The sequence below is a fragment of the Musa acuminata genome, chromosome BXJ3-6 (genome assembly GCF_036884655.1).
Source record: "Musa acuminata AAA Group cultivar baxijiao chromosome BXJ3-6, Cavendish_Baxijiao_AAA, whole genome shotgun sequence".
NCBI lineage: Eukaryota > Viridiplantae > Streptophyta > Magnoliopsida > Zingiberales > Musaceae > Musa > Musa acuminata.
Window position 1 is genome coordinate 14665148 of NC_088354.1, and position 26703 is coordinate 14691850.

The 26703-nt window shown below is 33.6% G+C and overlaps 2 protein-coding genes and 1 long non-coding RNA gene across 5 annotated transcripts; 2 read left to right on the forward strand and 1 right to left on the reverse strand.

Moving 5' to 3' along the window:
• Positions 1 to 476: 476 nt before the first annotated feature.
• LOC135584446 (WD repeat-containing protein ATCSA-1-like) lies at positions 477 to 7706 on the forward strand. Of its 3 annotated transcripts, none has more exons than XM_065154590.1 (9): positions 477 to 832; positions 1286 to 1543; positions 1622 to 1781; positions 4158 to 4333; positions 6135 to 6384; positions 6551 to 6705; positions 6828 to 6917; positions 6993 to 7096; positions 7467 to 7706. In XM_065154590.1, exons 1-8 carry the CDS (start codon positions 683 to 685, stop codon positions 7086 to 7088), a joined length of 1335 nt encoding a protein of 444 aa, XP_065010662.1. In that variant the 5' UTR covers positions 477 to 682; the 3' UTR covers positions 7089 to 7096; positions 7467 to 7706. The 3 variants fall into 3 exon arrangements, with proteins under 3 accessions (XP_065010662.1, XP_065010661.1, XP_065010660.1); XM_065154589.1 differs by having other exon boundaries at positions 7025 to 7096; XM_065154588.1 differs by lacking the exon at positions 7467 to 7706 and having other exon boundaries at positions 7025 to 7274.
• Positions 7707 to 16359: 8653 nt separating this feature from the next.
• LOC135639404 (fatty acyl-CoA reductase 3-like) lies at positions 16360 to 21676 on the forward strand. The gene is made up of 10 exons (XM_065153145.1): positions 16360 to 16520; positions 16618 to 16721; positions 18121 to 18323; positions 18402 to 18502; positions 20052 to 20244; positions 20365 to 20526; positions 20613 to 20694; positions 20772 to 21038; positions 21110 to 21237; positions 21332 to 21676. Exons 1-10 carry the CDS (start codon positions 16442 to 16444, stop codon positions 21483 to 21485), a joined length of 1473 nt encoding a protein of 490 aa, XP_065009217.1. The 5' UTR covers positions 16360 to 16441; the 3' UTR covers positions 21486 to 21676.
• An 18-nt stretch (positions 21677 to 21694) lies between these two features.
• Positions 21695 to 26346, reverse strand: LOC135586299 (uncharacterized). The gene is made up of 4 exons (XR_010496921.1): positions 26131 to 26346; positions 25939 to 26033; positions 22613 to 25795; positions 21695 to 22529 (listed from the first exon to the last, which is right to left on the reverse strand). It is a non-coding gene; the product is annotated as an uncharacterized LOC135586299 (long non-coding RNA).
• Positions 26347 to 26703: the final 357 nt, after the last annotated feature.

Below are 26703 nucleotides of genomic sequence, written 5' to 3' on the forward strand. Positions count from 1 at the left end.
ACAGAGCATTCTTAAGGAAAAGAAAACAAAAAAAAGCATGTCCGTTTTCAGAGGTCCCCGCTTGGTAGCACCAGAGACTCTCTCCCACATCATTATGATCATCAACTTGGTCTTTACCATATACTATTTATAGATGGTATCATTTATTCCTTCGTATTTAAAATATAATATTGATAGATTAGTTATATGGTCCATTAATAATGTTTTTCCATGAGTAATAACGATCTACACATATTACTGTCAACTAAATCATAAACATTCTCATTCTCTCTCATCTCATTCCATCCCATTTTGAGTTCTTTGATGAATGATAAATTATTTGAACAGCGGTTTGAACGAAGATTACTGAAAGATAAAATAAATGCATTTAATGTGTAACATGAAAGAGCAACATAAGAACCTTTGCATAAATACTAGAAATTGAAGGACTTAGTAAGCAAAGTTGATCAGTTTAGGGAAATGAGACAACACGATAGAACCGGATGAGGTTTCGCCGTTATTGTTAAGCTGTGTGGCAGCTTTCCTTGTCTGGTTTTGTTGGTTCCTTTCCTCATTCGTCCTTGAGGAGAGAGAGAGAGAGAGACAGAGAGAGAGAGAGAGGGATCGAATCTTGGGTTGTTCGGTTCGGTTTCTTGCTTGCAACGGCGGCGGCGAGATCGCCGACAAAGATGCGAGGTAGGAGATGTGGAAGGAGGTCAGGGACAGGGAAGCGGGTAAGTTGCCCCCGATCACATTCGCCAGCCGTGTCCGCTCCCGTCGCGTTTCCGCCCTCGGCCTCTCCAACCACAAGGAGATCGTCAGCCCCCACCACGGCGCCGTCAACGCCCTTCAGGTCCCTCTTCGATCTCTACCCCCTTCCTTCTTGTTGCGTGTTCATCATGGAATCGGAGAATTCGTTCGGTTCTGGACGGATCCTCCTATTCGAGAATTTCCACAATGTTGTAACTTTACAACCGTACTTGCTTGTTTTATCCCTTTTTATGCATCGACATGGTTATGATCTGCCACTACCTTCTTTTGTTTCCTCCTGGGTGTTACTGATCTAAGGAAATAGAAGTAGCAGAATTCGGGTGAAAAGTAGCATTACCCATCGTTGACAGAAGAACATTCTACTTCTTTCTATGGCCTACTTGATCTTTTTGTTTTATCGATTGTAATCATCTCTTTTGCTGAGGGCATAACTGACAATGAATAGTTTCTTTATGGAACTTAGATTCATAATCTTTCATAGTGAATAATTCTTTAGAGACAGTGTTATGGTCATATAAGTTGACAACATGGTCAGGTTGACTTGACAGAGGGGCGATATCTACTTTCTGGAGCATCGGATGGATCAGCTGCTGTTTATGATATCCAACGTGCAACTGATTATGAGGAAGGTCTGATTGCGAGACACAGGAGTCTATTTGTGGTTGACAAGCAACATGAATATGGACATAAATTCGCTATATCCACTGCCATCTGGTATCCAGTAGACACAGGCTTGTTTGTCACGGGTTCTTTTGACCATTTTGTCAAGGTTTGGGATACAAATACGACTCAGGTAGGCTTTTCTCGTTGATTTATCTTTCATGAATCTTAATCTACATGATTTCTTATTTCTTGCATGTCTAATGGTTAGGGTGTCATGGATTTTAAAATGCCTGGAAAGGTTTATGGCACAGCAATGTCTTCAGTAGCTAAGGCACACATGCTTATTGCTACTGGGAGTGCAGATGTTCAAGTTCGTCTCTGTGACATTGCTTCTGGAGCATTCACTCATACATTATCGGGTCATCGTGGTAAGAGACACCTAACATGAGACAATGTTTTGCTTTTTTTTAGTCACCATTTCACATGCTTGGATCTCTCAGTTCATGCATTTCCTCGAACATATTAAATCATCATGGTAAGATACAAAAATGATTCTTGTGTGAGATTGTTTTTTGATATTTTGCTTGTGTTCAATGCATTTTGTCACATATCAAAGGCTTATTATGTTGCCTTCAACTTTATGACAAGGTTCTGCTGATTATACACTTGGCAATACTGAAAATATAAGCTTATAAGCTTAAGCTTGAGAGAAGAGGGTAACAACTTGGTATTATGATTCTGAATTGATACGGACTCCCGATACAAAGTCCCTTTTCTCTCTCTAAGTTATATTCATCTTTACTTATTGCTAACCAGTTTTAAATTTCTTAACAATAAGGACCTAATGCGTGAAAAATGATCTGTTCTGGATCATGATACATGGTATGCCACTTGGCTCATGATATATCAGAGGTTATTCACTTCCATTTTTAAGTAACATATTCAATCACTTAGGTAAGATATATTGAGCTAAATAGGTAATTAGCTTTTGCATTTAATTGGGTCAAAGGTCAATAAGATGGTGCTATAGAACCTGAGAGTTCTGAATTTTCACTGTTAATTGTTTAACACTTTAATATTTGAAGATTCTCTTGAATGGATTTTAGAGGAGAAAGACCTCATATATATATTTTATAAATTAAATAACATTTATGAGATTGGATTTCCAGTTCTCATCATTATATATATATATATATATATATAACAATCTAGGTATCTGCTTGGGACACAAAACAAAATTGTGATTCGAGAGGCTTAAACTGGAATGGTCTCTAAACTGGGTGGACTGAGTCTAACATAGTTACACTTGCTGGTTGTACAGTAGCACTTCAGCTGATATTCTTTTCTCCTAACTGGCAGACCTTGTCATGTGAGCCTCGATGCAGATTGAACTGTCATGGCTAGTTATTATCTTCCAAGTGATGATGCCTTATATTGTATGACTTGCACAAGTATTGGAGAATAACAGATCTTACATCGTTTTGTTACTCATGATCAAAGTTCTCGCTTCTAATATAATATGGTTTTGCAGTTTGTCCTCTAAGTAGGTCCTTCACTAACTAAGCTTGAGTATTATTTTAAAAAGATACACTGGAATTACCTTTAAACTGTTCCACTGTAGGAACTTAATATATCAATTACTGTTCATTCTAGAAATATTACCGTAATGCTGTTCCAATTCGATTGAGCCTCATATGTTAAAATATTATTGTTTTGGTGGTCTTAATGGGTATACAAGGAGTATTGAGCTTCCAAATATTCTTATCAAAAAGTAATTGTGCTACATGCTTTAGTTTGTCAGTGAAAATAAGTTATCTAACTAACTAATCTGGCATGAACCTAGACTGGACCTTGAGGTATACAAGAAGTATTGAGCTTCCAAATATTCCTATAAAAAAGTAATCCTGCTGCATGCTTTAGTTTGTCGGTGCAAATAAGTTATCTAACTAACTGATCTAGCATGAATCTAGAGTGGGCTTTTAGGTATATATCAATTGGTGTTCGATCTAGTTTATGATTGTAACGCTGTTCCAACTTGGTTGAACTTCATACATCAAAATATTATTGGTTTATTGAACTGAATGGGTAGCTAAGAAGTGTTTTAGTGTCCTCATATTGTTATAAAAAATAAATCCTGCATGCTTTACTTTATCAGTGAAACTAAGTTATCTAATTAACTGATCCAGCATGAACCTAAACTGGACTTTGAGGAATTCCTAAATTCCTACCAACCGCACTTGAATTTTTTGTTATACCAATTTTTCAATTTGAAATATGTTTTTTCACTTTAATTTATTAATGAAATTAAATGCCAACTCTTGTACAACTGAAACATAAACATGATACATTAAAAGAAAATTTAGAATAAGAAAGAAGGCTCATACACCTATCATGAAGAGGAATAATTTTCCAAAGGCTGAACCATTGACTTAGTTATGTAAAACTCAGGTTTCTGCCATTTTCATTTGCTATTATCTTGGAGGATGCACATATTGACAAACACATGTATAATATTCATATATGTGCGTACATACATACATACATACATACTTACATACATATGTATGCAGTACTTTTTCTTGGTCCATTAAGATTAAAGAGAGTGACACAACAATAATAGACATGTGCGATAACCTATTATCTTTTACCATCATGTATGCAGTAACTGTAACATTTTTGACCATTGTCATATCCAGTGATTTGTTCCATGTATTTTCGTTTTCATAGAATGTCCTTTTCTAAACGTACAAAAGTTGACTTAAATGATGTTCAAGGATTCTTACAGTGTTTGTCTGCAATGTCAGATGGAGTCATGACTTTGGAATGGTCTACTTGTAGTGAGTGGATTTTGATGACTGGGGGTCGCGACGGTGCAATACGTTTTTGGGACATTAGACGTGCAGGATGTTTCCGTGTTTTAGACCAGTCACAATGTCAGCTTGGAAGGCGACCTCCTTTCCTTGAAAACACATCAAAAGGGGTATGCTTGCTTGACATATGATTGTGCTTTTAATCTATCGTACACATTTCTGACATTCTTACATCACACCAACCTTTGAATATATCTCCAAGAAAATGCGGACAGAGCCATATTTAAGGTTGCATAACTGCATAAACAGTCATATAGCAATAGACCATTCAAACACTCTCATGTAAGTTATTTTTTGTTCTTTGCAAGGTCGTTAAACTTGCGATTTGGGTTATAGGATCGTGCGATCTCACGACCCAATTTAGGCCTGGCCGTTGGGCTAGTCATTGCTAGGATTGGGCTGATTTGGGAGTCGACTTGTAAGATCTGTTGACTTTTTCAAGTCAACTTTAGTTTATTGATTCAACTCGATGGGCCTTATATAAAAAAGCAAATAAATGCCCAAAGATGAGGCAATGTGCCAGGCTGTGACATGATTCCGATAGCATCATATAGGCAACGAGGAGACAAGCGACTGTTGTTGGTAGCAGCCAAAGGATCTGCTATTGCATCTATCCTCGTTAGCTGTTCAACATTTCATTGGCTGTCACTTCCTCTCTGGTAGCCTTGGAGGTTCCATTCCTATCTCTCCTCTCTTAAATTATTCTCTCCTTTCCTCTCCTGTCCTTCCATCTCTCCTATTTTCTCTTTTACTGTTCTATTTTTTTTTTCCTTTTCTACTTACTGTCTCTGACTTATCTGATGCCTCTTTTCTTTTGTTGCATGCTTCTATTGTACTGGCTTAGTATTTGATGCTCTTGCCCATGTGCAACAAAGAGAAAGAGGCATCGAATAATATGCTGAGTACGGTAGAAGCATGCAACAAAGGGAACAAGGCATCAGATAATAACCTGAGTAGAATAAAAGAGGAGGAAAAAATAATCCATAGAAGGGAAGCGAGGGGAAACAAGAAGAGAAGATAGGGGAAGAGAGGAGAGATTTATACAAGGTAAGAGGAGAGAGAATAGTAGAAAGGAAGAGGGAAGAGACCCAAAGAGAAGGTAGGAGAAGGGAGGAGAGGAGAGACGGGAATAGTACTTGAGTTATGAGAAGCGAAGTGATGGCTAGTGGCATCTCCAACGGTTGGTGAGGATAGATGCAGCAACAGCCCTCGTGTCCGGCAGTGGATTAGGGCTTTCGTTTCCTTGAATCTCATATGTTGTTTGTAGCCTCACATGTTGCATCATCTTCGGGCGCTTGTTTGTTTTTTTATAGAAAGCCCATCTAGTTGAAACAATAAATGTTTTAATAGAAATCCCATTGAGTCGAACCAGTAAAACTCAAGTCAACGTGGATGAGTCAACTGATCTTACCAAGTTGACTGATGAGTTAACCCAATCCCAGTTTTTTATGTTTCGGTGACCGGCCCTGACTTGCCAGACATGATCTGGGCCTAAAATTGCACGGTCCTATGGTCTAGATTATGAGTTTAACAACCTTGGTTTTATTCATTCAATTAATGGCCAGTTCTCACTTTTGTTGCTATGCTATGGACTGTTTCTACTTGGAAGAAAAATCTTACTGGCACGTCTACACCATACACCAGCATAATACCTTGTCCAGAAAAAACTTGAAACAACCTTTCCTTTAGAGTTCATATCTATCTAGTCACAAACTCACTGTATTCATGCATAGGCTGCTTATTTCGTTTAAATCAACTTCTTCTCTATGCATGAATGAACACTTCAACAGAGTAGTTTATACTTTGTTATTATCCAGAAAAATCTTAATGTTAAAGCACATGCTTATGGCAAGCTTGACACTATCTGTTGTTTTTTTCTTGTAAATAATCTGATCTTTTTTCTTTTACCAGATTGTTGCAAGGACATCCCTTGCAGGGTCATCTTCTTTGGCTAATAAGTCTGTATCTAAGAAAAAAATTGCTCTTGGTAATGGGATGAAACAGTCGCAAGCCCTTCGTAAGCCTCAAAATCTCTTAAGAACGCCTGTGCGGCAGAGATCACATCCTGGAATGTCTTCTAGTCATGATCGAGCAACAGCTCATTATGGTGCTGTGACTGGATTAAAAGCAAGTGGAGATGGCATGTATCTTCTGAGCTCAGGTTATCGCTATAAATTCTCATAGCAACACTTTTTGTAGCACTATATAATTGAATGACCTGGAGCAGGTGACTAGAAATAGATCTTTAACTTTACAAATTGGTTTTCTCTGGTTATGGCTTCATTTTTACTACGGAACTCTTTTCTTAAACACTTGTTCTGTTTCAGGCTCAGATGCACAATTAAGATTGTGGGATATTGAATCTGGTTTGAACATCTTGGCCAAATATGAAGAAATGCGCCCGCAGACTACCAAATCATTACATCTGGCTCTTAACCAAGACTCATCTCTTGTGTTTGTTCCATGCATGGCAACTGTGAAGGTGCCATAACCTTTTTATCCTGAACTACATTTTAACCATAATTACAAGAGGAATGAAGAAATTTTGAAGGGAGAAGGGGACTGTCGTACTTCATATCTGACCTTTCCTCTTTATCTTGCTAGGCATGTGATGTGTGGTCCGGCTTGACACTCCAAACGTTTCGTGGTCACTATGAATTAGTCAACTGCTGCTATTTCAATCTGCAGGATCAGGTAAGAGTTACTTTGAGCGTAGTAATCTGGAACGGAATACACTCATACAGATGCATTGATACAATGGTTTTGAAGGGTCATGCTTATCATAATATCCTGGCTTATAGGAGCTGTATACTGGGAGCAATGATCGGCAAATTCTTGTGTGGTCTCCCCCCAGTGCAATTATAAATGACTTGGTATCGCTTCACAAACATCTCTACTCATCCAGTCATAAATTACTGTTTTTATTTGCTGATTAACACAGAAGTCTACCATTTTTTTTTTTTTGTATGAAACTTTGAGAAGTGCCCACCATGATTTTTTTGCGTTGTTTTGCTTTAGTAGTAAGTAAAATATTTTTGCATATTAAGGCTTTTGGTGTTTGGTCTTTTGATCAAACGCAAAGAGAAATGTCATTGTCGTTGTGCTTATAAATCTTTTGTAGTTTCAACTTTCAAGAGAGAAGAATTCTCATCGTTCCTTTTCCTTTTACCCTAATCTGTTCAACTGCTGTGACGTATACTTTTGTCTAAAATGGAATACTATCGAAATGTCTGACATGTGCAGGAAGAAGATAATAGAAAAGAAGGAAAATTTTCAGCAGATAAAGATAACTGGAGCGACTAAAAATGCTGCCTTTTCATGAATTTTGCTGTAATTAGAAGTTTTTTGGTCTTTGAAGACAGACATAGATGTAGAGATATGCAATTCTGGGGGTTTACATGGTCTCTATTCATTGCTATGTTGTGTAACCAAACTAACACGTAATTATACTAGTTCTTATGGCAACGATAAAATGTTTCTTTAGTGTGCCTTGTGCTTCTGTATAGTAGTGAGCGGCACTGATTTGTTTGGAAAATCTGTGAATATTTCTGGCCTCCCTACGCGTGCCACTTTATTAATGTGGTAAAGTTAATGATTCTTCATTGTAGCGTTTCATGATTCACAATAAGCATGTGATTTGTGATTTGAGACCTCCACCATCCGCCGTTCATTGCGTTATGTAATGCCTTAACACATGTAAATCTTCATTCCTTCCGGTAGGTAGTGACCGGCACAATTCAATGTTATGCTTTCATCATTGAATATTACTGGGGGTAATCTATTTGCTTATTATTATTATTTTACTTATAATTTGGATTTTGTTTGTCTGAGATAAAAGTTGATTCATCTGACCTTATTTTTTTGCATGAGTCAGATCTCGAATCAAACTTCACCGTTCCGATTTGATTCTTGCAAAATTTATATCAAGGTATTCCTGACAGTGTCTCTTCGATTCTTATGTCAGTAACTAGTCGAACGGGCTGGATGTCTTTTGAGTTCAAAGATTGGACTTGAATGCACCTATGGATCCCTCTTTGATAGTGGGTTCCATGAGCCATTACCTCCGGATAGTAGGTCATCGACGGAAAAGTGGTGCGTTAATCTCGGGTGTGATTGTCGTCGATCCGCATCGTGTTATGCTTTGACACATGGTGAGGTGTGAATAGTTAAGGGGACGTGTTGGGGTAGCTATCGTGGTGCACAAGTGTTGGTCACGTGGTGCTGAATGGTCAATCATCTGGTACCGAGATATTAGCTATGTGGTACAAGGTATCAACCACGTAACGCCAATATGTTGGTTAGTCGTTGCCAAGGTGTTGATCTTGTAGAAATTTTTTATTAGTAGAAATTTTGTAGAGATATATGTAAATTTATCAATTTATATGGTGTGTATGCATAAGGAAAAAAAATCTACAACTCCCTAAAATTCCATTTTACACCTTTTTATTCCTTTCCTTAAAGATGCTATTTCTTTTTTCTTTCACAACCTATTCCTGTTTAGGATTGTGACTGAGAAGCAAAAGTCTTTATATGCAAATCCTAAGAAAAATAAAACCAAAGAATCAAAGAAGAACACTTCATCCTTATCATCTGAACAGTACCGATCGCAACCAACCAAAAGATCAACATCGATACTGCAGACTAAGTAACACTCACAGAAGATACATCAAGAGAAACGTCTTAGACTTTCCAACCAAAACAAGCCACATTCAATTCATCCAACTGTACCTGAGAAAGTTCAGCATAATTGATACTTGTGCACTCAAATGGACATCAGCAGTCAATAATGGAACTTTTGTGCTGCAAGTGTACTTACGCAAATGACCAACACCATACTTGAGCTCTCCCCAGATTTCCTGCTACTTTGTGCGCGCGCGCACAGGCACACAATAAGTTCATCAGCATCCTTGCCACCTACTTTTTGCTGCTAGTGGACTGAAATGTGTGCAGCGATGCTTGCACAACTTTGTCAATGTTGGGATGTTTCTTTCTTTTATAAGGTCAAGATGAAGCTAAAGTGAGGCATTAATTTGCTACTTAATAAAACGCTGTCTACTGAAAGTGACTTGGATATATATATACATACATACATATATGTATATACATACATATATACATATATATATATACATATACATATATATATACATAGATATATGTATATATATGTATATATATATATATATACATATATACATATATATATATACATAAATATGTACATACATATATATATATATATATATATATATATATATATATATATATATATGTATATGTATATATATATATGTGTATATATATATACACATATACATATATATATATATATGTATATATATATATATATATGTATATATATATATATATATATGTATATATATATACATATATATATTTATATATACATATATATATTTATATATATATATATATATATATGTACATATATATATGTATATATATATACTAATGTGATAATACTAATTTATCCTTTAATTCAATTTTTTAGTTATTCCCTTCATAAATCGAATATGTTCATTATATAACCTAAAAATTATAATTTTACCCTTTAGAAAAAATGTTTTTTTACTTATGTCCTCAATTATAAAATTGACTAATTTGATTTATTTTAATCAAATATTTTGATCAGACTTGATCATGACTATATTTTGACTACTTGATTAGATTTAGATTCAATCAATCAATATTTGATCAAATTAAAAAAAAAATTGATTTTGATCAACTTTAATTTTTTACATTTGATAATTAACATTTAATTATTAATTCTTGGATATTTGTTAGTTATTCATATATATATATATATATATATTTGAAATTATAAAATAATATTTATCTTTCACATAAAAGGGTATGATTTATGATTTATCATGATTATGATTATCATATGAGTTTTCTTTTCTATTGATTAATATTTAATAATTATTATGATTATTATGATTAAATTATTTTGGTCTAAATTAGATTAAAAATATTTAATAAATATTATTTATAACTTATATCCATATGTATTATCTGATTGGTAATTGTCAAAGTGGCCTAAAATAATAAGCATATAACATATAAATTATAACATATATTTATTATTTATAAGTTATTTTAAATTATTATATTATTTTTGTAGTCGTCAAAGTATCCTAAATCAATAACTTATAAAATTATATTAAAAAATTAGTCTTAAATAATATTAAAAAAAATATTTATAATAACACATAATTAGGTGATTTAGATAATCCAAATGAAAATCTACTTCGAATAATTATGTGGTGAGTAGAATAATTCTGTTTTTGATATCCTTGTAATTTAGGACTATATACCAAAATATAGCAACAATATTCCACAAGGATGACATCAATTATCTATAAATAAGTTTGTGTGAATATTGGATATTTCAATATTTCAACTAAAGGTAAAACAGAGATGATATCAATAGTTAAATACTTATTAAAAAACTTAAAATATTAATATTATTTTAAATATTTTTATTTTTTTGATTAAAATATTATAAATAGTTTAAGTATATGTAATTTATATTAAGTGTGTTAATAAATCTTGATCAAACCAATTGAAAGGATTACAGACTTAACTATTGAAAGTTTAATGGAACAAATAATTAACATAAATGACCGAGCAAGATCTAAGGACTAGTTTTATGATAATTGTTGATAATATTTATACTTCATTACAATATATAAGTAGCACATTAAAATATTTAAAAATTAATTTAAATTTATTGATAAGTTATTAGCTAACATCTTAATAAAAGAACTGACTTAAATTCAATATGATGATATTAAATAAATTCAAGACTATATCTTTAATATGGTTAACAAAATTGTAGTATCATGTAGTTGAGTTATTTCTCGTATAATTAATTTTTAATTCTATTTCTTCTTAGTTTGACTCATTTAAAATTTACTATAATAAAATTAAAGATAAATGAAACTTAAATAGGATGACTAGTATATGTGCTTAAAAAGAATTAAGATTAAAATAGGAAAGACTCATAGTATTTTGGTACCTACGTAAACGTTATATAAATCACCTAAGTTTATATAAATTACTTAAATATTATATAAATGTTATACTAAAATAAAGTTGAAATATAAATCACCTAAGTTTATAAATGTTATATAAACTTATAAAAAGAAATCTTCACTGTAAAATACTATTTTTGTGATAAATAAGGTTATGTTAAGAGAACTATAAAATTTTAATTCGAAAAGGAAAGATATAAATTTATCCTTTTGCATGTTTCGAATTAAACATTAGAGAAGTTATTTTCTAATATTTGGTGAATTGATTTTGATGTTTCGTTACTAATAATAGAGATTAATTTTAATATGAAAACTAAAAGAGTTTGAAATATTCATCGTTATAGGGAATCATCTCGAAGTCAAAAGGATAGTAGTTGGTATTTATCGCTTATGCCTAGAGATTATCTATATGTTGTTATGTTCCTATAATTCTAAAAATTCAGTTTCTTTACCTAGAATTATCATGATATTATTTATCTTCTCGTGATGTAAACTTATCATGATTTAATAAAAGTTAATTTTTAAATTTTATATGATGATCTATATAGAATTAAAGTGTATCTTAATTTTACAACAATTTTATATGAAATATAGTTTTTTGAAATTTGAGTCACTTAGTGTTTTCTATTTTAGTGGAAAGAGAGACATTATATTACTTTTATAGATAACGTGTTGAGATGTAACTATATATGTATAATTTACGAAGAGTCTTGATACTCTTGAGGAATAAATGAAACCGAAAGATAATTATATAGAAAAGTCAAAATTATTAAGCTTAATAGGAGTAATAAATTTTATGATAGTTATGATGAGTCTAATTATAATTCTGATTCTTTTGCTAGATTCTTAGAAAAGTAGAGCATTATGCTTAGTAGAATGAGATTACTAAAAGGTAAAATTATACTATTAAAGATATGGTTAGGAGTACGATGAGTTATTCTTCTGTATTTGAATCAGTATGAGGAAAAACTCTAAAGTTAATTATATGTATCTTGAATAAGGTTCCTAATAACTCAATTCTACGAGCTTCTTTTGAGTTATGAACTAGTAGAAAATGAAACTTGAGATATTTACATATTTAGAATTGTTTTGCAGAAGTAAGAATCTCCAATTCACATAAAAAAGACTTAGATTCAAATATTATTTTTATATATTTTATTATTTATCTAAAAAATCAAATAGATATAGATTTTATTACTCTGATCAGAGTACGAGGATAGTTAAATCTGGTAATGTAAGATTCCTAGAAAATAGTGAATAAGTGAAAGTGAAAATCTCAAATTTAATCTTGGTATTGAGGAAAATATATGTTGATATTTTTTTTATTATTTTTATATTAAAAAATTATTGTTCCTCAAATCACTAAAATAATTGATGAATGTGAGTAACAAAATAACAATGATGAGCTCTTATATGATGTTGATATAGTTGCTAATGATCTCGTAGAACAATAATAATCGATAGTTTTGAGAATATCTTAAAGGAAAAGGAGACTTATCATTCTCATAATTATGTGATGTATCTATAAGAATCAAATTATGACATAGGAATCAAAAGAGATCCCTTATCATTTTTATTAGTTATGAAAAGCAACGATTCTAAAAAATGATATAATACGATGAAAGAATAGTTAAAATCAATGGACCAGAATGATATGAACTCATCGAATTGTTTGGTAACTATAAAAGAATTGATGGTAAATGAGCCTTTAAGATAAAAGTAGGACTCAAAGAATAATAATATCGAATGATATAAAAGCCAAATTTATTGTCAAAGGTTTTACTTATCAAGAATGCATCGATCATAATAAAATATTTCTCTAATTTTTTAAAATAATCTCATTGTGAATTGTCATAACATTACTGGCTCATTATAATTTTGAGTTACATTAGATGGATATGAAAATAATTTTCTTAAATTAAAATCTAGACAAAAAATTTATTAGCTAAAATGATTCATAGAGAAAATGAAAAAAAAATAAAATTTGATATGTAAATTTAGAAAATTTATTTATAGCTTTAAATAAACTTCTAGATATTGGTATATAAAGTTTTATAATACTATTATTTCCTTCAGATAAAAAAAAAATATTATTGATCAATGTTTATATTTGAAGGTTAATATAAGCTAATTTATTATATTGGTCTATCTGTGGATAATACTTTAATGATCTTGGTTTATTATATTAAACCAATAAATTTCTTATTAATAATTTTAAGATGATTGATATGAATGAGTAGTTTATGTTATTGACATAAACATTCAAGAATAAATATCAAAAATTATTATAACTATCTCAGAAAAGATATTTTGATTTAGTCGTAGAGAGATTTAGTATTCAAATTTGTTCAACAAATGATAAAAGTAAAAAAATTTAGTCAAAGTAATTATTTTTAAAATAATTTTTAAAAATAAAATAAAATATTTTTTATGTATATATAGTTGGAAGTCTATTATATGCTCAATCTTATAATAGATTAGATATCAATTTTATAATAAAAATATTAAATAAATATTATAGTTATTTAATAATAAAATATTAAAAGACTACAAAGAAAGTAACAACATATTTGGAATGGTCGAAGTAACATATTTGGAATGGTCGAAAGATTATATACTTACATATATAAAATTAGATCACTTTGAAATGATAGTATTTTTAGATGTCAATTATGTAAGTTGTCTCGGTAATAAGAAGCCCACTTTATGTTTTATATTTATATTAATTGAAGAAATAATTTATAAAAAATTAAGCAATGCATTATTATATTTTTAATAATAAAAATTGATTTTATAATATGCTTTGAGGTTACTAATCAAATATTATGATTGTAAAATTTTATCTAATGACTTGGTATGACCAGATTCAATTGTCAAGTCACTAAAAATACTTTATGATATATCACGACAGTTTTTTTCTCTAAGAATCCCAAATACTATAGTTCTATGCATTATAATATAAAGTATTTGATGATTAAATAAAACTATCAAAAAATAATTAATTTTAATTAAGAATTGAGTTACATTATATTGATTGCTAATACAGTTATTGAAACTTTATAATCTAAAGTGTTTAAAAAATATATTTCTTATGATTGGATTTATGAGTAACTCATAAAAAAAAATGATGATGATGCATATTTGAGTGAATATTATAATTAATATTTTTGTTTATATAATTAAAGTTATTTATTTTTATCATCTTGTTTATATTTATATGTGTAGATTGAATATTAAAATATAATTATCTTGACAAGATAAATTACAGAGGTTGATTTGGACTACATTACAAATGACTAATAGAATAGTGGTAGATAAAAAAATATAACATTGATAACATACAACCGTTATGACTTGTATTGGTAGTCAAATTTAATATGGTATTATTATATTTATTAAATTTTTTAGTTTATTTTATAAAATTCATATGCATTTGTAAAATATCTTTTCAAAGTTTTAGAATCTAATTAAATAAAAATATTAATTTATTTAATTTTTATATCTTATAAATTAATGGGCTAGGTGAAAAAATGTTAGATTATGTAGCCATATCTATGATATATTATATATATAATTAAATTTATGATTGTTAACCAAAGTACAATTATGATAGGATTTATTAGTAGATGAGTTTGATGGAAACAATTATCATAATTACTTATACAAGAATGATTCATGATATTATTGAGATATTACATATATTTTCTCATCTTCACGAGTCTAATTCTCTTAACATATCGACGTCATTATTATTTTTGGATCGGACAACAAGGCTCTTATAGATCATGTAAATATTTTTTTGAATAACATTAAAAGATACATAATTATAATATTTAATTTATGATTATTTAATTTTAATTTTTAATATTAAAATATTTATATAATTATAATATTTTTATGCCAATACAAGGGGAAAAAAAAAGACCCAGTATGATAGAGTTCTCTCAAGAGTGAAGGCGGGACCATTGGGTTAAATGAGTCTTTTAATTTTTCTCGTTCGGAGGAAAGAATCCCGAGGAAGGACGAGAAAGTCAGATCTTTTATTTAAGATAAAGAAAAGAGGAATTATGATGCCGATATTTATTGACGTTTGGCGGCTGATGCCGCACATTCAATTCAATGTTCTTCCTCTAACTCCGAACAAACCTTATTTAATTAGGTTTTTTAATAATAATAATAATAATAATAATAATAATATTATTATTATTATTATTATTATTATTTTGTTAGGCATACGAGGAGTTGACGAGACCTCCAACGCTAAATGGAATGGTGCGGTGACGGTGATTCCTATCTGATTGATAGGAACTCCGCCTTAAAATATTAGATTCAAGTTCTGTTAACCGTGATGCATCATCATTTAAATATTCTGCGTGACCTGACGTGAGATCTACAGGATTGTCGGCCCACCCTACGGTAGAAGTATAAATCAAGGCAGGTTGTTGCCTGGTCCAAGTTGGGCTCCTCCTCATTATATCTTGACAGCTGATCGCCTACCTGTTCTCCTCTGCATGGAAATCAAGCAACTTTAGATTCAATGCTGACACCACAAAGTTCTCTCTTCGACTTCCATCTCGAATATTCTATGTATCTTACTCTCTCAGACAGTCCCATCTCCTCCGAATCTCATGCCCCGAAAGAGAATCCGAGTTAATAACAAACTATTGAGGTGTAATCGGGAATCAATCGCATATGCGTGTATCATTCTGACTCGAGTCATGCTTAGATATTATATTATTTGAAGTTAGTCGTATTTGTAAGCTACAGGCTAATGTTGCCTGTAAAATTTGGAAGTAATGGCTGCACATATCAGTATAAAATACATTTTCTACGATCAAATATTGGAGTTCAGATTCATTTATATCAGTAGTTGTAAGCTGATGTTCCCAGTGGCTGCAATTCGAGCCACGACGGAAGAGATGAGTCAAGAAAATGACATGGCCTTCTCCACGAGCAGCGGAGAAGAAGGAAGCATGTGAACTACATTGGAGCAAACGTACAGGTAGAGTGTATTAATTACTCAACAACTTTCCCTTCTTCCTTGCCTTCTACTCTACAATATTTATATCCACTATACTTTGCTCAGATGTCTTGACACACACACACACACTCTCTCTCTCTGTGTTGACACACCCAGGCTTTGTTCTCAACAGCTGCGACATGGAGAGCAGCAGACTAATGGAGTTCTTGAAGGGGAAGAGCATCCTGGTCACTGGATCCACTGGCTTTTTAGCAAAGAGTACGCGTCACATGCATGCAGTAGAATGCTTTTGTAGTCTTTGCTGATCATTTATATGTGTTTGTACTGATTGTTCTATTGGTTCGGTACATGGAAGTTTTCGTGGAGAAGGTGATGAGGGTTCAACCGGACGTGAAGAGGCTCTTCCTCCTCGTGAGAGCCGCTGATGCCTCGTCCGCAGAGAAGCGTGTGCAGTCCGAGGTGCAATCTCACTTCTCCTCCACTCTCCTTTTGTTTTCTTGCCGATCCATTTTATATCATACACATCCATAAAATTATTCCATATAATACGGAAGACATTAATCTGCCAATCATGTACGGTACCCATTTATCAATGACAAAGGGTTGGAAAATTCACACAGTAAACATAAAGATCTCAGCTCTCTCTCTCTCTCTAAATATGAAGTACTATTTACATGACTTGAACCCTATTCTCCCACATCACAACGTGGGACCCCTGAGTCACCTCACGTACGTATCATGTCATATACGTGGAATGGACACGTAGCTAGAAGAATTTATCCACTTGTCTCTGTTTTTTAATTAATTTATATTTTCAAAAAAATCCAACTTAATGGGATTTATTATGGAGTAATCACCTCCATTCGTCCAACATAACTCTTGTGTTTAGTTTAGTATGAAGGGAGAAAGATATGTGGAAGTCATTTTTTTTGTAGTTTTCTCCTTTCTTTTTTTTTTTGGCAGAAACTTAATTTCCTGCTATACCAAAATTTCATGATACATTCATTACTTGAATAATTGCAGATGAAGGTTAAATTCGTTATGTATTATATTAGTATTATTGAATAATGAATAATGTTAAAACATGATATTTAACTAATTATATATTAGTATAACATTATTTTGTCATATTTTATATTATCTAATACATTAATTCATTGTGCGACACTAATTCAAAATGCTTAGACGTACATTAATTATAATATAGTATACAAATCAAGTTTATTAGGGGTATTATAAAATTTTCATATAAACATTGAAAGTCCTCACTAATGTTCGAATATATTACAAAATTAATATTTAGTAATGTATATATGAGGCCTAGTCACATCACGATGTGGTTTAAGACTTATTTTAATATATAGTCCTTTCAAAATCTCTCATAATAAATAATATTAGCTCGACCTTAACATCATTGGTCATCGTCCGACTCAATGTGATAATTGATTGATCTATTAGCTTATTAATCCTAAATTACTGATAAAGAATGGTATTTAAGTCGATATTAATAATAATGCATCTATTAAGTCCTTCAAACAATGATGTTGCACCAAATCTCAATTTTCCTTGAGTATTGTTTCCTTTGGTCCCATTCATTCTAAATCCAACTAGCAAACATCCTAATATAATTAAAAATAGTCGAATATCCAATTCATTTGAATCCAATTAAAGAATATCTGAATCTAATTTAAACGAGTTGAATAAATCCAAGTATTCCAAAAGATTCGATCAAAACCCACTATAATCCAACCATAATATATACCTTGAAACTCTTCTCTATTCGTATCTCGACCCCCGGTTGATTATATGATGTTGCATTATTTTCATGTTCTCTGTCTAATTCTATCTCGACATTTAGATACTAGGAAAGGAGCTGTTCAAGGTTGTAAAAGACAAACATGGCGACGGCTTCCATTCATTTGTTTCGAGCAAGCTGTTTCCTGTGGCTGGAGATATCGTCCAGCAAAACTTAGGCATACGAGACTCCAACATCAGAGAGAAGTTATGGGAGGAAGTCGACATTGTTGTCAACGTTGCAGCAACCACCAGCTTTGGTGAGAGGTAAGACGGGCATATTAGAGACACATTGTAATGTTGTGATCTCAGGGAATATAACTCTTGTTGGTGAAAGGTATGCAGATATGATGTTGCTTTGGGTATAAACGTTCTCGGAGCCAAACACGTACTGGAGTTTGCAAAGCAGTGTGCGAAACTACAAGTGCTTCTCCATGTCTCCACTGGTTAGTTGCACTCTAAATCTGATTTAAGTTGTCATTTAAAGAGGATAACGAGCGCGATATATATAGGCTGTGTCGGAAATATATTTTTATTTTTAATGTATGTTTAGAGAAAAAAGAATATATAGTTAGAATGCCTTGTTTGTTTAATAAACAATAGATAAAAATTAAATTTTAAATATTATAAATATTGACATGACTATTATTTGATAAAATTATATTTTAAAAATTTATTAAATACTATGTGATAAATTTATTCTTTTGTTAATTTTAATTTTTATTAAAAATAAATATTAAAAGTAAAAAAAATCACATTAGCATCTTGCAAATACCAAAATGCGTTTGAGACTTTGCAATGTAACATCCAAACCAAATATAATTTTTAAAAACATAATCAAACATCAATTTATGAAACATACATTGAGCACACACCTATAAATTTGGACAAACAAACACAAGGTTTATATAGTTCGACGCTCCTTATTTATGTTCATAGAGAAAATTATATTTCTTTATCAAGTGAAAATAAACTAGTAACTCAAAATCCTCTTATATCTTCTCATATACATTGTGAATAATTTTTACACTTTTACTCTTATCATTTCTAGATTTACTCGCTTAAAGTGTATATATATATATATATATATATATATATATATATATATATATATATATATATATATATATATATATATATATATATATATATATATATATATATGATGATGATGATGATGATGATGATGATGATGAATTTTTGAAAAAAGCTCATACTTTTCAAAATTTCAAAATAATGCCCCTAGTCACATGAAATTATTATTTTGCCTGTTCTTTCGTTGGACCCATTGTTACCTTTGTCGACCTATCGTAGCTTACAGCGCTTGTATGAGGCTAGTCACATCTCTCCACTGCAGATAGGTTAACTTCCATTGGCTTCAGGTGAGTATTATTATTATAGGCTATTGAGACCCGATGAGAATAATGGTGAAGACAATAGTCGACAAGCTAGGCATGATACAGGGGATAGTTGTAGGAGGGATAAAATAATTATTTTAAAAAATATTATTTCAAAAAATTTCAAAGTAGAGGCCTTTTGTAGGAAAATTTAAAAAGTAAGAGCTTTTCCAAGAATTCACCATATATCATAATAATAATAATAATAATAATAGTAATAATAAAATCATAATCTTTAAAGTTTCTTTGTTTGCATAAGTTTCTCATACTTTAAAAATTTCAAAGTAAAGGCTCCCTGTAGGTGAATACAAAATCGATGTAGTTCAGTATTCCTTATCTATATTCACATAGAAAATAAAATTACAACTCAAACTTAATTGTGAATGTCTTTGTATACCTTCTCATACAAGTCTTCTCTCACGCTCTCTAGTTTTTGAAATGGAAACTCGAAGGGTAATTTTTTCTTTGCATCTTCGTTCTATAGAAAAATTCGAGATACATGGGAATGTATCGAGCAATCTAAGTCATAATATTTCGGATTTTCTTTCTACATAAAAGTCTTTCCGTGCTTGAATTACTTATCCCTTTAATTTGCCAGCTTATGCAGCCGGTGAGCAACGGGGACTTATCTTGGAGAAGAGATTTCGTATGGGAGAAGCTCTCAAAGGGGACTCTTACCTGGACATAGAAGGAGAACTGAGGCTAGTGGATGAGAGAAGGAGGCAGCTCGGTGCTCAGAACGCCACCAAAGAAGCCGAAGCTCAAGCCATGAAAGAACTGGGCATAAATAGGTTCGCGAGAACTCCCAGTTTCCAATTCAATTGAGACAGAGAGAGAGAGAGAGAGAGAGAGAGAGAGAGAGAGAGAGAGAGGATGTGTTCTCTTCATCTTACATCTGTTGCATCATGAAGAGCGAGGCTGTTTGGCTGGCCCAACACCTACGTCTACACCAAGGCGATGGCTGAGATGCTGCTTGGAGAACTACGAGGAAACCTGCCACTGGTTATCCTGCGCCCAACCATCATAACAAGCATTCATCGAGACCCAGTGCCGGGTTGGATTGAAGGAACAAGGTAACACAACTTGGATCGATGGAAAATCACTGCATCTGAGATCGCCATTATCGCTCTAAGTTTGCAGGTCCTGCTTGTGCGTGCAGGACGATAGACAGCCTGATCATGGGCTACGTGAAGGGGAAGATCACATGCTTCTTCGGAGACCCTGAGACCGTCGCCGACATGGTTCGTTCTCTTTGATCCCAGATGTATAACAGTAACAAGAACATAGGTGATCGACACGGTGCGTTGCGATCATGCAGATACCCGGAGACATGGTGGTGAATGCCATGATTGCGACCATGGCAGCTCACTCGAGACAGCCGTCTGAGTTCATCTACCACGTGAGCTCCTCCGTGAGGAATCCAGTGCAGTACTCCACTTTGCAGCAGTGTGGGTTTCGTTACTTCCTCGAGAACCCTCGTGTAGGGAAGGACGGGAGAGTCATCAAGACAAAAAAGCTTCCTGTGTTCAGGAACATGTTCCTCTTCCGCGTGTACATGACTCTGAGATACAAGCTGCCATTGGAGGTCAGCACGTAGCTCTCTGCAATCACAATAAGAACAACGGTAATGATCATGTGTCTTTTCTTGATATGTAGGGGCTGCACCTGGTCAATCTGCTATCTTGTGGACGCTTCGCACGCAGATACGATGAACTCAACCGGAAGTACAAGTTCGCAATGCATCTTGTCGACCTCTATGAACCCTATGCCTTCTTCAAGGGATGGTGGGTTTTGAACAGATAGTCTATTATATTCTTTTCCAAGGTTAACAAGTTTGATAGTCGGTATTAATCTCTAGACTTGACCTTGTTTCTGAAGCTTTGATGATCTCAACTTGGAAAGGTTGAGAATGGCAATGGGAAAGGATGACGCTGAGGCTGGGATGTTTGATTTCGACCCCAAGCACATTGATTGGAAGGACTACTTCTACAACATTCACATCCCAGGTGTACTGAAATATGCATGCAAGTGAACCATTAAATGGTTGTGTTCCGGTTCTACTTCTTCCATCTTCTCGTCTTTCCATTTGTTCTTGCCACAGGAATCAATTTGGTTCTACTAGAGAACAGTATGATGTTGTTGTACTATCTGTTTGAAGGTTGCTTTTACTGGGATATAAAACCAAGATAAAGAATGCTACAAGGATGATGGCATTTTGCTGCATCTGCTTTAATGTGCTGATATTAATGCTAATGGCTGCTGTGATGCAGTTGATGGATAACAAATAACAGAGCCTCAGAGTACCTGTGACCTTCTGTAGCAGATAGAGAAAGAGAAAAACAGCAACGTGGAAGCTGAAAATTTTGCTTCTCAGAACAAATTTGAGCTCATCTATTTTCCGATAGCTATATCTTTTGGAAATTGTGATCATCCAATTAATCATTTAATTCTGGAGCAGATTAACTCTTCATCCAGCTTAGCTCGGTTGAAGTTTTCAGTCGATCAGAATGATACAAAATCCTTCTCACATTTAAAAATGGGCTAAGACAGCTATACTTACAAGTACAAATCTTAGCTGCAACTTCGTTCAATGAAAACTACATAGGATTACATTAGGAATTCAGATACATATGATGAGACAGTCTCTTATTTCTTGCATGCTCTGTACCGGTACCTAAACCCTGATATGCTGAGACGGTCACTTATTTCTTGCATTCTTAGACCATCTGCAGATTATTTAAGCTCTGTGTCGGTGGCTGCACCGTAATCAGGTCACCAAGACAGCATTACATGTTGCTGAACTTTCTTTGATGAGTTAGTTGTTCATACTGTAAAGATTCAGACTTAGTGATAACTGGAACATTTTAGAGAATATTAGTCAAAGGCTTTTAGAGAATATTAGACGAAGCAGAATCAATCTCTAGAATCTGGTAAAAGATAGCCTTTCAATTTGCATGACATTGTGGCATTTGCATTGTTTCTGAGACACTTCGGCGTAAAATATAACTTACTTCACTGTGTAGATGATCAGCCCGATATCCACCAGGCCAAATGCAAGATAATACAACCAATCCACCTGAAACAAACATGAATGTGTCATTATCAGTGAAGAACAATGCATTAATCGAGGTATGATCCAAGAAAGTAATAAAGACATACCTGTTGATGATAAAAGAAAATGCGAATGACCACTGCCCATATATCGGATGTAAGAAGAGATAGATTGAACAAAGTTGCTCCACTCAGCTGCATTAAGGACGGCCATCGGTCCTCACTGTGTATTATCTATCAGATATTGAACTGATTAGATGTAAATTGTGGTGCCCAAGTGAAAATGTCAGACAAAAGAGAAAAAAAGCAACATTTATAAGTTCAGCTACATAAATCAGAAATCATTTCGTGTCGAACTTCCTCTCTAGCCATAATTTCAATTAGGCACAGTTAAGCCGGTCGATGAAGAATGGTTTCAGGGTACAAATTGTCTTTTTTTGGTTTGTTTTTCTTTTGAGCAATTTGATCCAATACTCATAGTGGTATTCAGTTTTCTTAAAGTCTGATACATATTTAATTGATCCATTTTGGCCAATGAAGATTCCATTTTTTGTAAGCTAAATGATAGATGCAATCCTGCATGCGAACTGTTCTCTCATGGATTCTGCATTTTATAAATATGTTGAAAAATTATAGAAACCAAATAAAAGATTATAAAAAAAATAACAGAGAGTGGTATGGAAACAAAAGCTTTCAAGTCAAAACTTCCATGTCTAAAACCAGAGGAAAACCCAATTGTAAACCCTCTAGAAAATAGCTCATGCAGCAGTGTCAACTGGGCTGCTGAAACTGATTGCTCTAAAAGCCACACGATATATATAAGAAAACTTTGCATTTTATCACCTAGATGTGAAACTTTATAGAACTTTTATTCAGCAGGAACAATGAATTTACATTTGCTAATTTCTAGATCAGCTTTTCAGTAAAATCTCTGAATCAAATATGAATGGTGACTTGCGAAAGGTCCATCTTGTTTTGTTAAGCTACCCTATGGGAGTCCAAATTTTCTTACAACCAGTTAAAACCTCAGTTATGCAATACTAAGTAGAAAAAATGCTGATTGTTTTTGCTCATTTCGGCACTAACATGAAGTTGAGTTAGCAGGAACTTAACCTTCAAAACAAAGGGAATGATAGAGAAGGACAGAAGTGATGCTGCTGTAAAACCAACAAATAAAGATATCTGTGAAACCAGAAAACTTGGATAATCAATTCCTTCAGAAAATGACTATGTAACAAAATTATTATTATTTTTGGTTAGACAGATGAGCAGCAGATATCATGAAACAAAAGAAAAAGCTTCAATGCATCTAATACAGTTGATGATAATATTAATTTGCTTCCTGAGATACATTAATAAAGATGACTACAAGATGATACTGCAAAGAATTCCAATCTTACCATTGCATAATGCTTACCATTGTGGCGAACCACTTAACTGATTCAAGGTCTTTCCTGGGTTATGGAACGTACACCAGAGAAGACATAATCTAAACTGATATACAGCTGACAATATAGTGATCCTTTATAGGAACAAATCTACAAGCAGCTGATGATAAAGTAATAAATGCAGAAGAAATAAGGGAAAAAGTTAAAACTAAGTTTTGCATATAGATATTGAAAAGGATACATCTCGCATGCACTGAGTAGCACCTAAAAAAACCCATGCATTGTGAGTACTTCGACTAGATCTTTCTTCTTAACACAATATTCCTAAATGTTACTGTAGATAAGGCATAAAAGATCAGCTATAGATTTTTAGAATACCATTTAAACTATATATCAAGTCTTTAACATTGCAGAGTGCCGACTAACCTCACCAACATTGCTGAATGCAAAACAAAATGTCCCTGCCATAACAAGTATATCACCAATAATAAGTTATGTGCCACCTGCAAGTCAAATTAGTTGTCATTATTGCAACCAAGTCATTTAGTTTAGACTATGTTCATGGCCACTGGGGTAAGGGCTGTTCACTGAACCTGCCTTGTGCAGATGACTACAAAATACTCAAACAAATTGCATACTGTAAAAGGAGCCTGATGGAGGATGCTTGGATGATCTTTTGGTGATGCAAAGGGAAACATGGTCATGAAGCGCCAGAGTAGTGACTTAATTACCTCCACCAGATATACCTGCATTGGAGAGAAGCACCAAACCAAGGACTAGTACACAAATTCTTGTCCCCAATGCAAGCCAAGTGAGAATTATGACCCACGGTATGGCCCAACAATTTAGTAGTGTCACGCTAGTGATTGATGAGTACCGGTAATCCTTAATGACTCCATCAGAAAATCAAAGCTTTTATTTCGACCTTCCAATGTGTGAATTTGACAAAGGAGTTAAAACAGCTACATCCACATTTCCTTGTCATTATCAGCACAGGCAGAAGAGAATTATAGTAATTGCATGACAAAAAGAATGAATACAGAATAAATTACACTTGCATCTATATATAGTCACAAAAAAAACAGCTATATGAAGACCATTCAACTCCATAGTATATTGTATTAGGTTTTGGAATTACAAAAGCTGAGAAGAAGATAAGATAGGTTAGGTACTGATATGTCACTTAGTTGGCGATCATTGGTGTGATGGGCTTGCGAGAAATTATTAACTTTGGGCGGAAAAGCATACTCGTACGATTTTGCCCTTACAGAAGGGGTGGGCTCCAGGCTCCCGAAGGGGAGTCAAGGGCTCGCGAAAAATTGTCCGCCTTTAGCGAATAAGCGTACCCACACGGTTTTACCCTTTCGGAGTATGTAGACTCCAAAAAACATCTCTAAGGATAATGGAGACCCTGGGGGCTTAGAGTCCTTGGTTCCCCTACTACCTAAACTCGAAAAACAATAAGCAACAATAAGGAGTCCTCATATCAAAGTTTTCATGAACTTCTATATGTTAACGTTCAATGAGAAGTTAATGCATTGCTTTGGAACTCAGGTGGTACTTTTGAGCTCTGAGACCACCTTCGTCCACTGACACATGCATCATCTTCTGCATACATTGTTCTCCTAGGTCGAGAGTAGAATTGCTACAGCTTTAGGCTAGAAATAGAAGGCAAAAAATTGTATGGCATGCTAAGATCCAAAGGCAAGAGAGACCCCACAACATTTTAGTGAAAACAATCTCATCCTCTGCATAAGTTTCCATGAACAAATTGATGATATTATCATATGATACCAACTTATTGTTCAAAGTAGATGGAACTTCAACTGGAGACAAAGAGACTACCTGAATAGTTCCCTTGTACATCAACAAAGGCTAACACAAATTACCAATACCAAGCAACCTGCAAAGTATAAACAAAAAACATACGACAGATCTTACGAAACATATGCAGCTCTGGAAATGCCGGTAGCAAAGACATGAATGAGATACAATTTGCCAGAACATGTCAAGCTCATATGCATGTTTTAGAGTACAAATTCTCACCAGAAGCTTCTGACGCCGGTACAGGAACACAGCACCATAAGCTAGGGACAGGGAAAGGTATGTCAAAAAAGACTGGGTGAGTGGTGTATCAGTACCTTCAAATGGAAAGAGTTAACCATGAAGTTAGTACAGAGACAGAGATTTGGATGGGCAATTGGGAGATCATAGACTTTCAGCTGATGAAAAGATTACTCAGGTCTGCCATTAAAGAAGAGGTGAAGCTGGCAACCGCAAGCAAGAAAGAAACCAGTTGGCCGAGGAATAATACGACGACCAGCCTCCCAATATCCTCCTTCTCCATGTTCATGGAGGACTGCTTCAGAGGGCAGCAGGGAAGTAGGATCAGCAAGCACCCAGATTTAGCTTGGATGCTTGAAATGGCAACCGTAGCTCCTTTAAGCACCAGCTACCAAGTCAAGTACATTGAAGGAGAAGACGAGAGTAAGTGTACCTTTTCTCTGCCAGATATAGTGGTCTGCTTGAGAAGAGGGAGACAGAACAAGCAGTGCAGAAAGTTGGTCGCTGGTTGACCGAGTGGCGTGTGAGACTGTGACGGACTGAAGAATCCGACACTCGAAATACTCGTTACTGAGCCTCTTTTCGTATCTCTTATTGATCAGTCAACGAGAAAAGTAGCTGCGAGAGAAGTTCTCTCGATAACATCTCTCCGTCTCCTTATGGTTGACAGACACAACAGTGTCGGCATTTCTCATTAACGGAGCTCAAATCCGGTACTCTGTAACGAAGATAACATCTTTCACTATC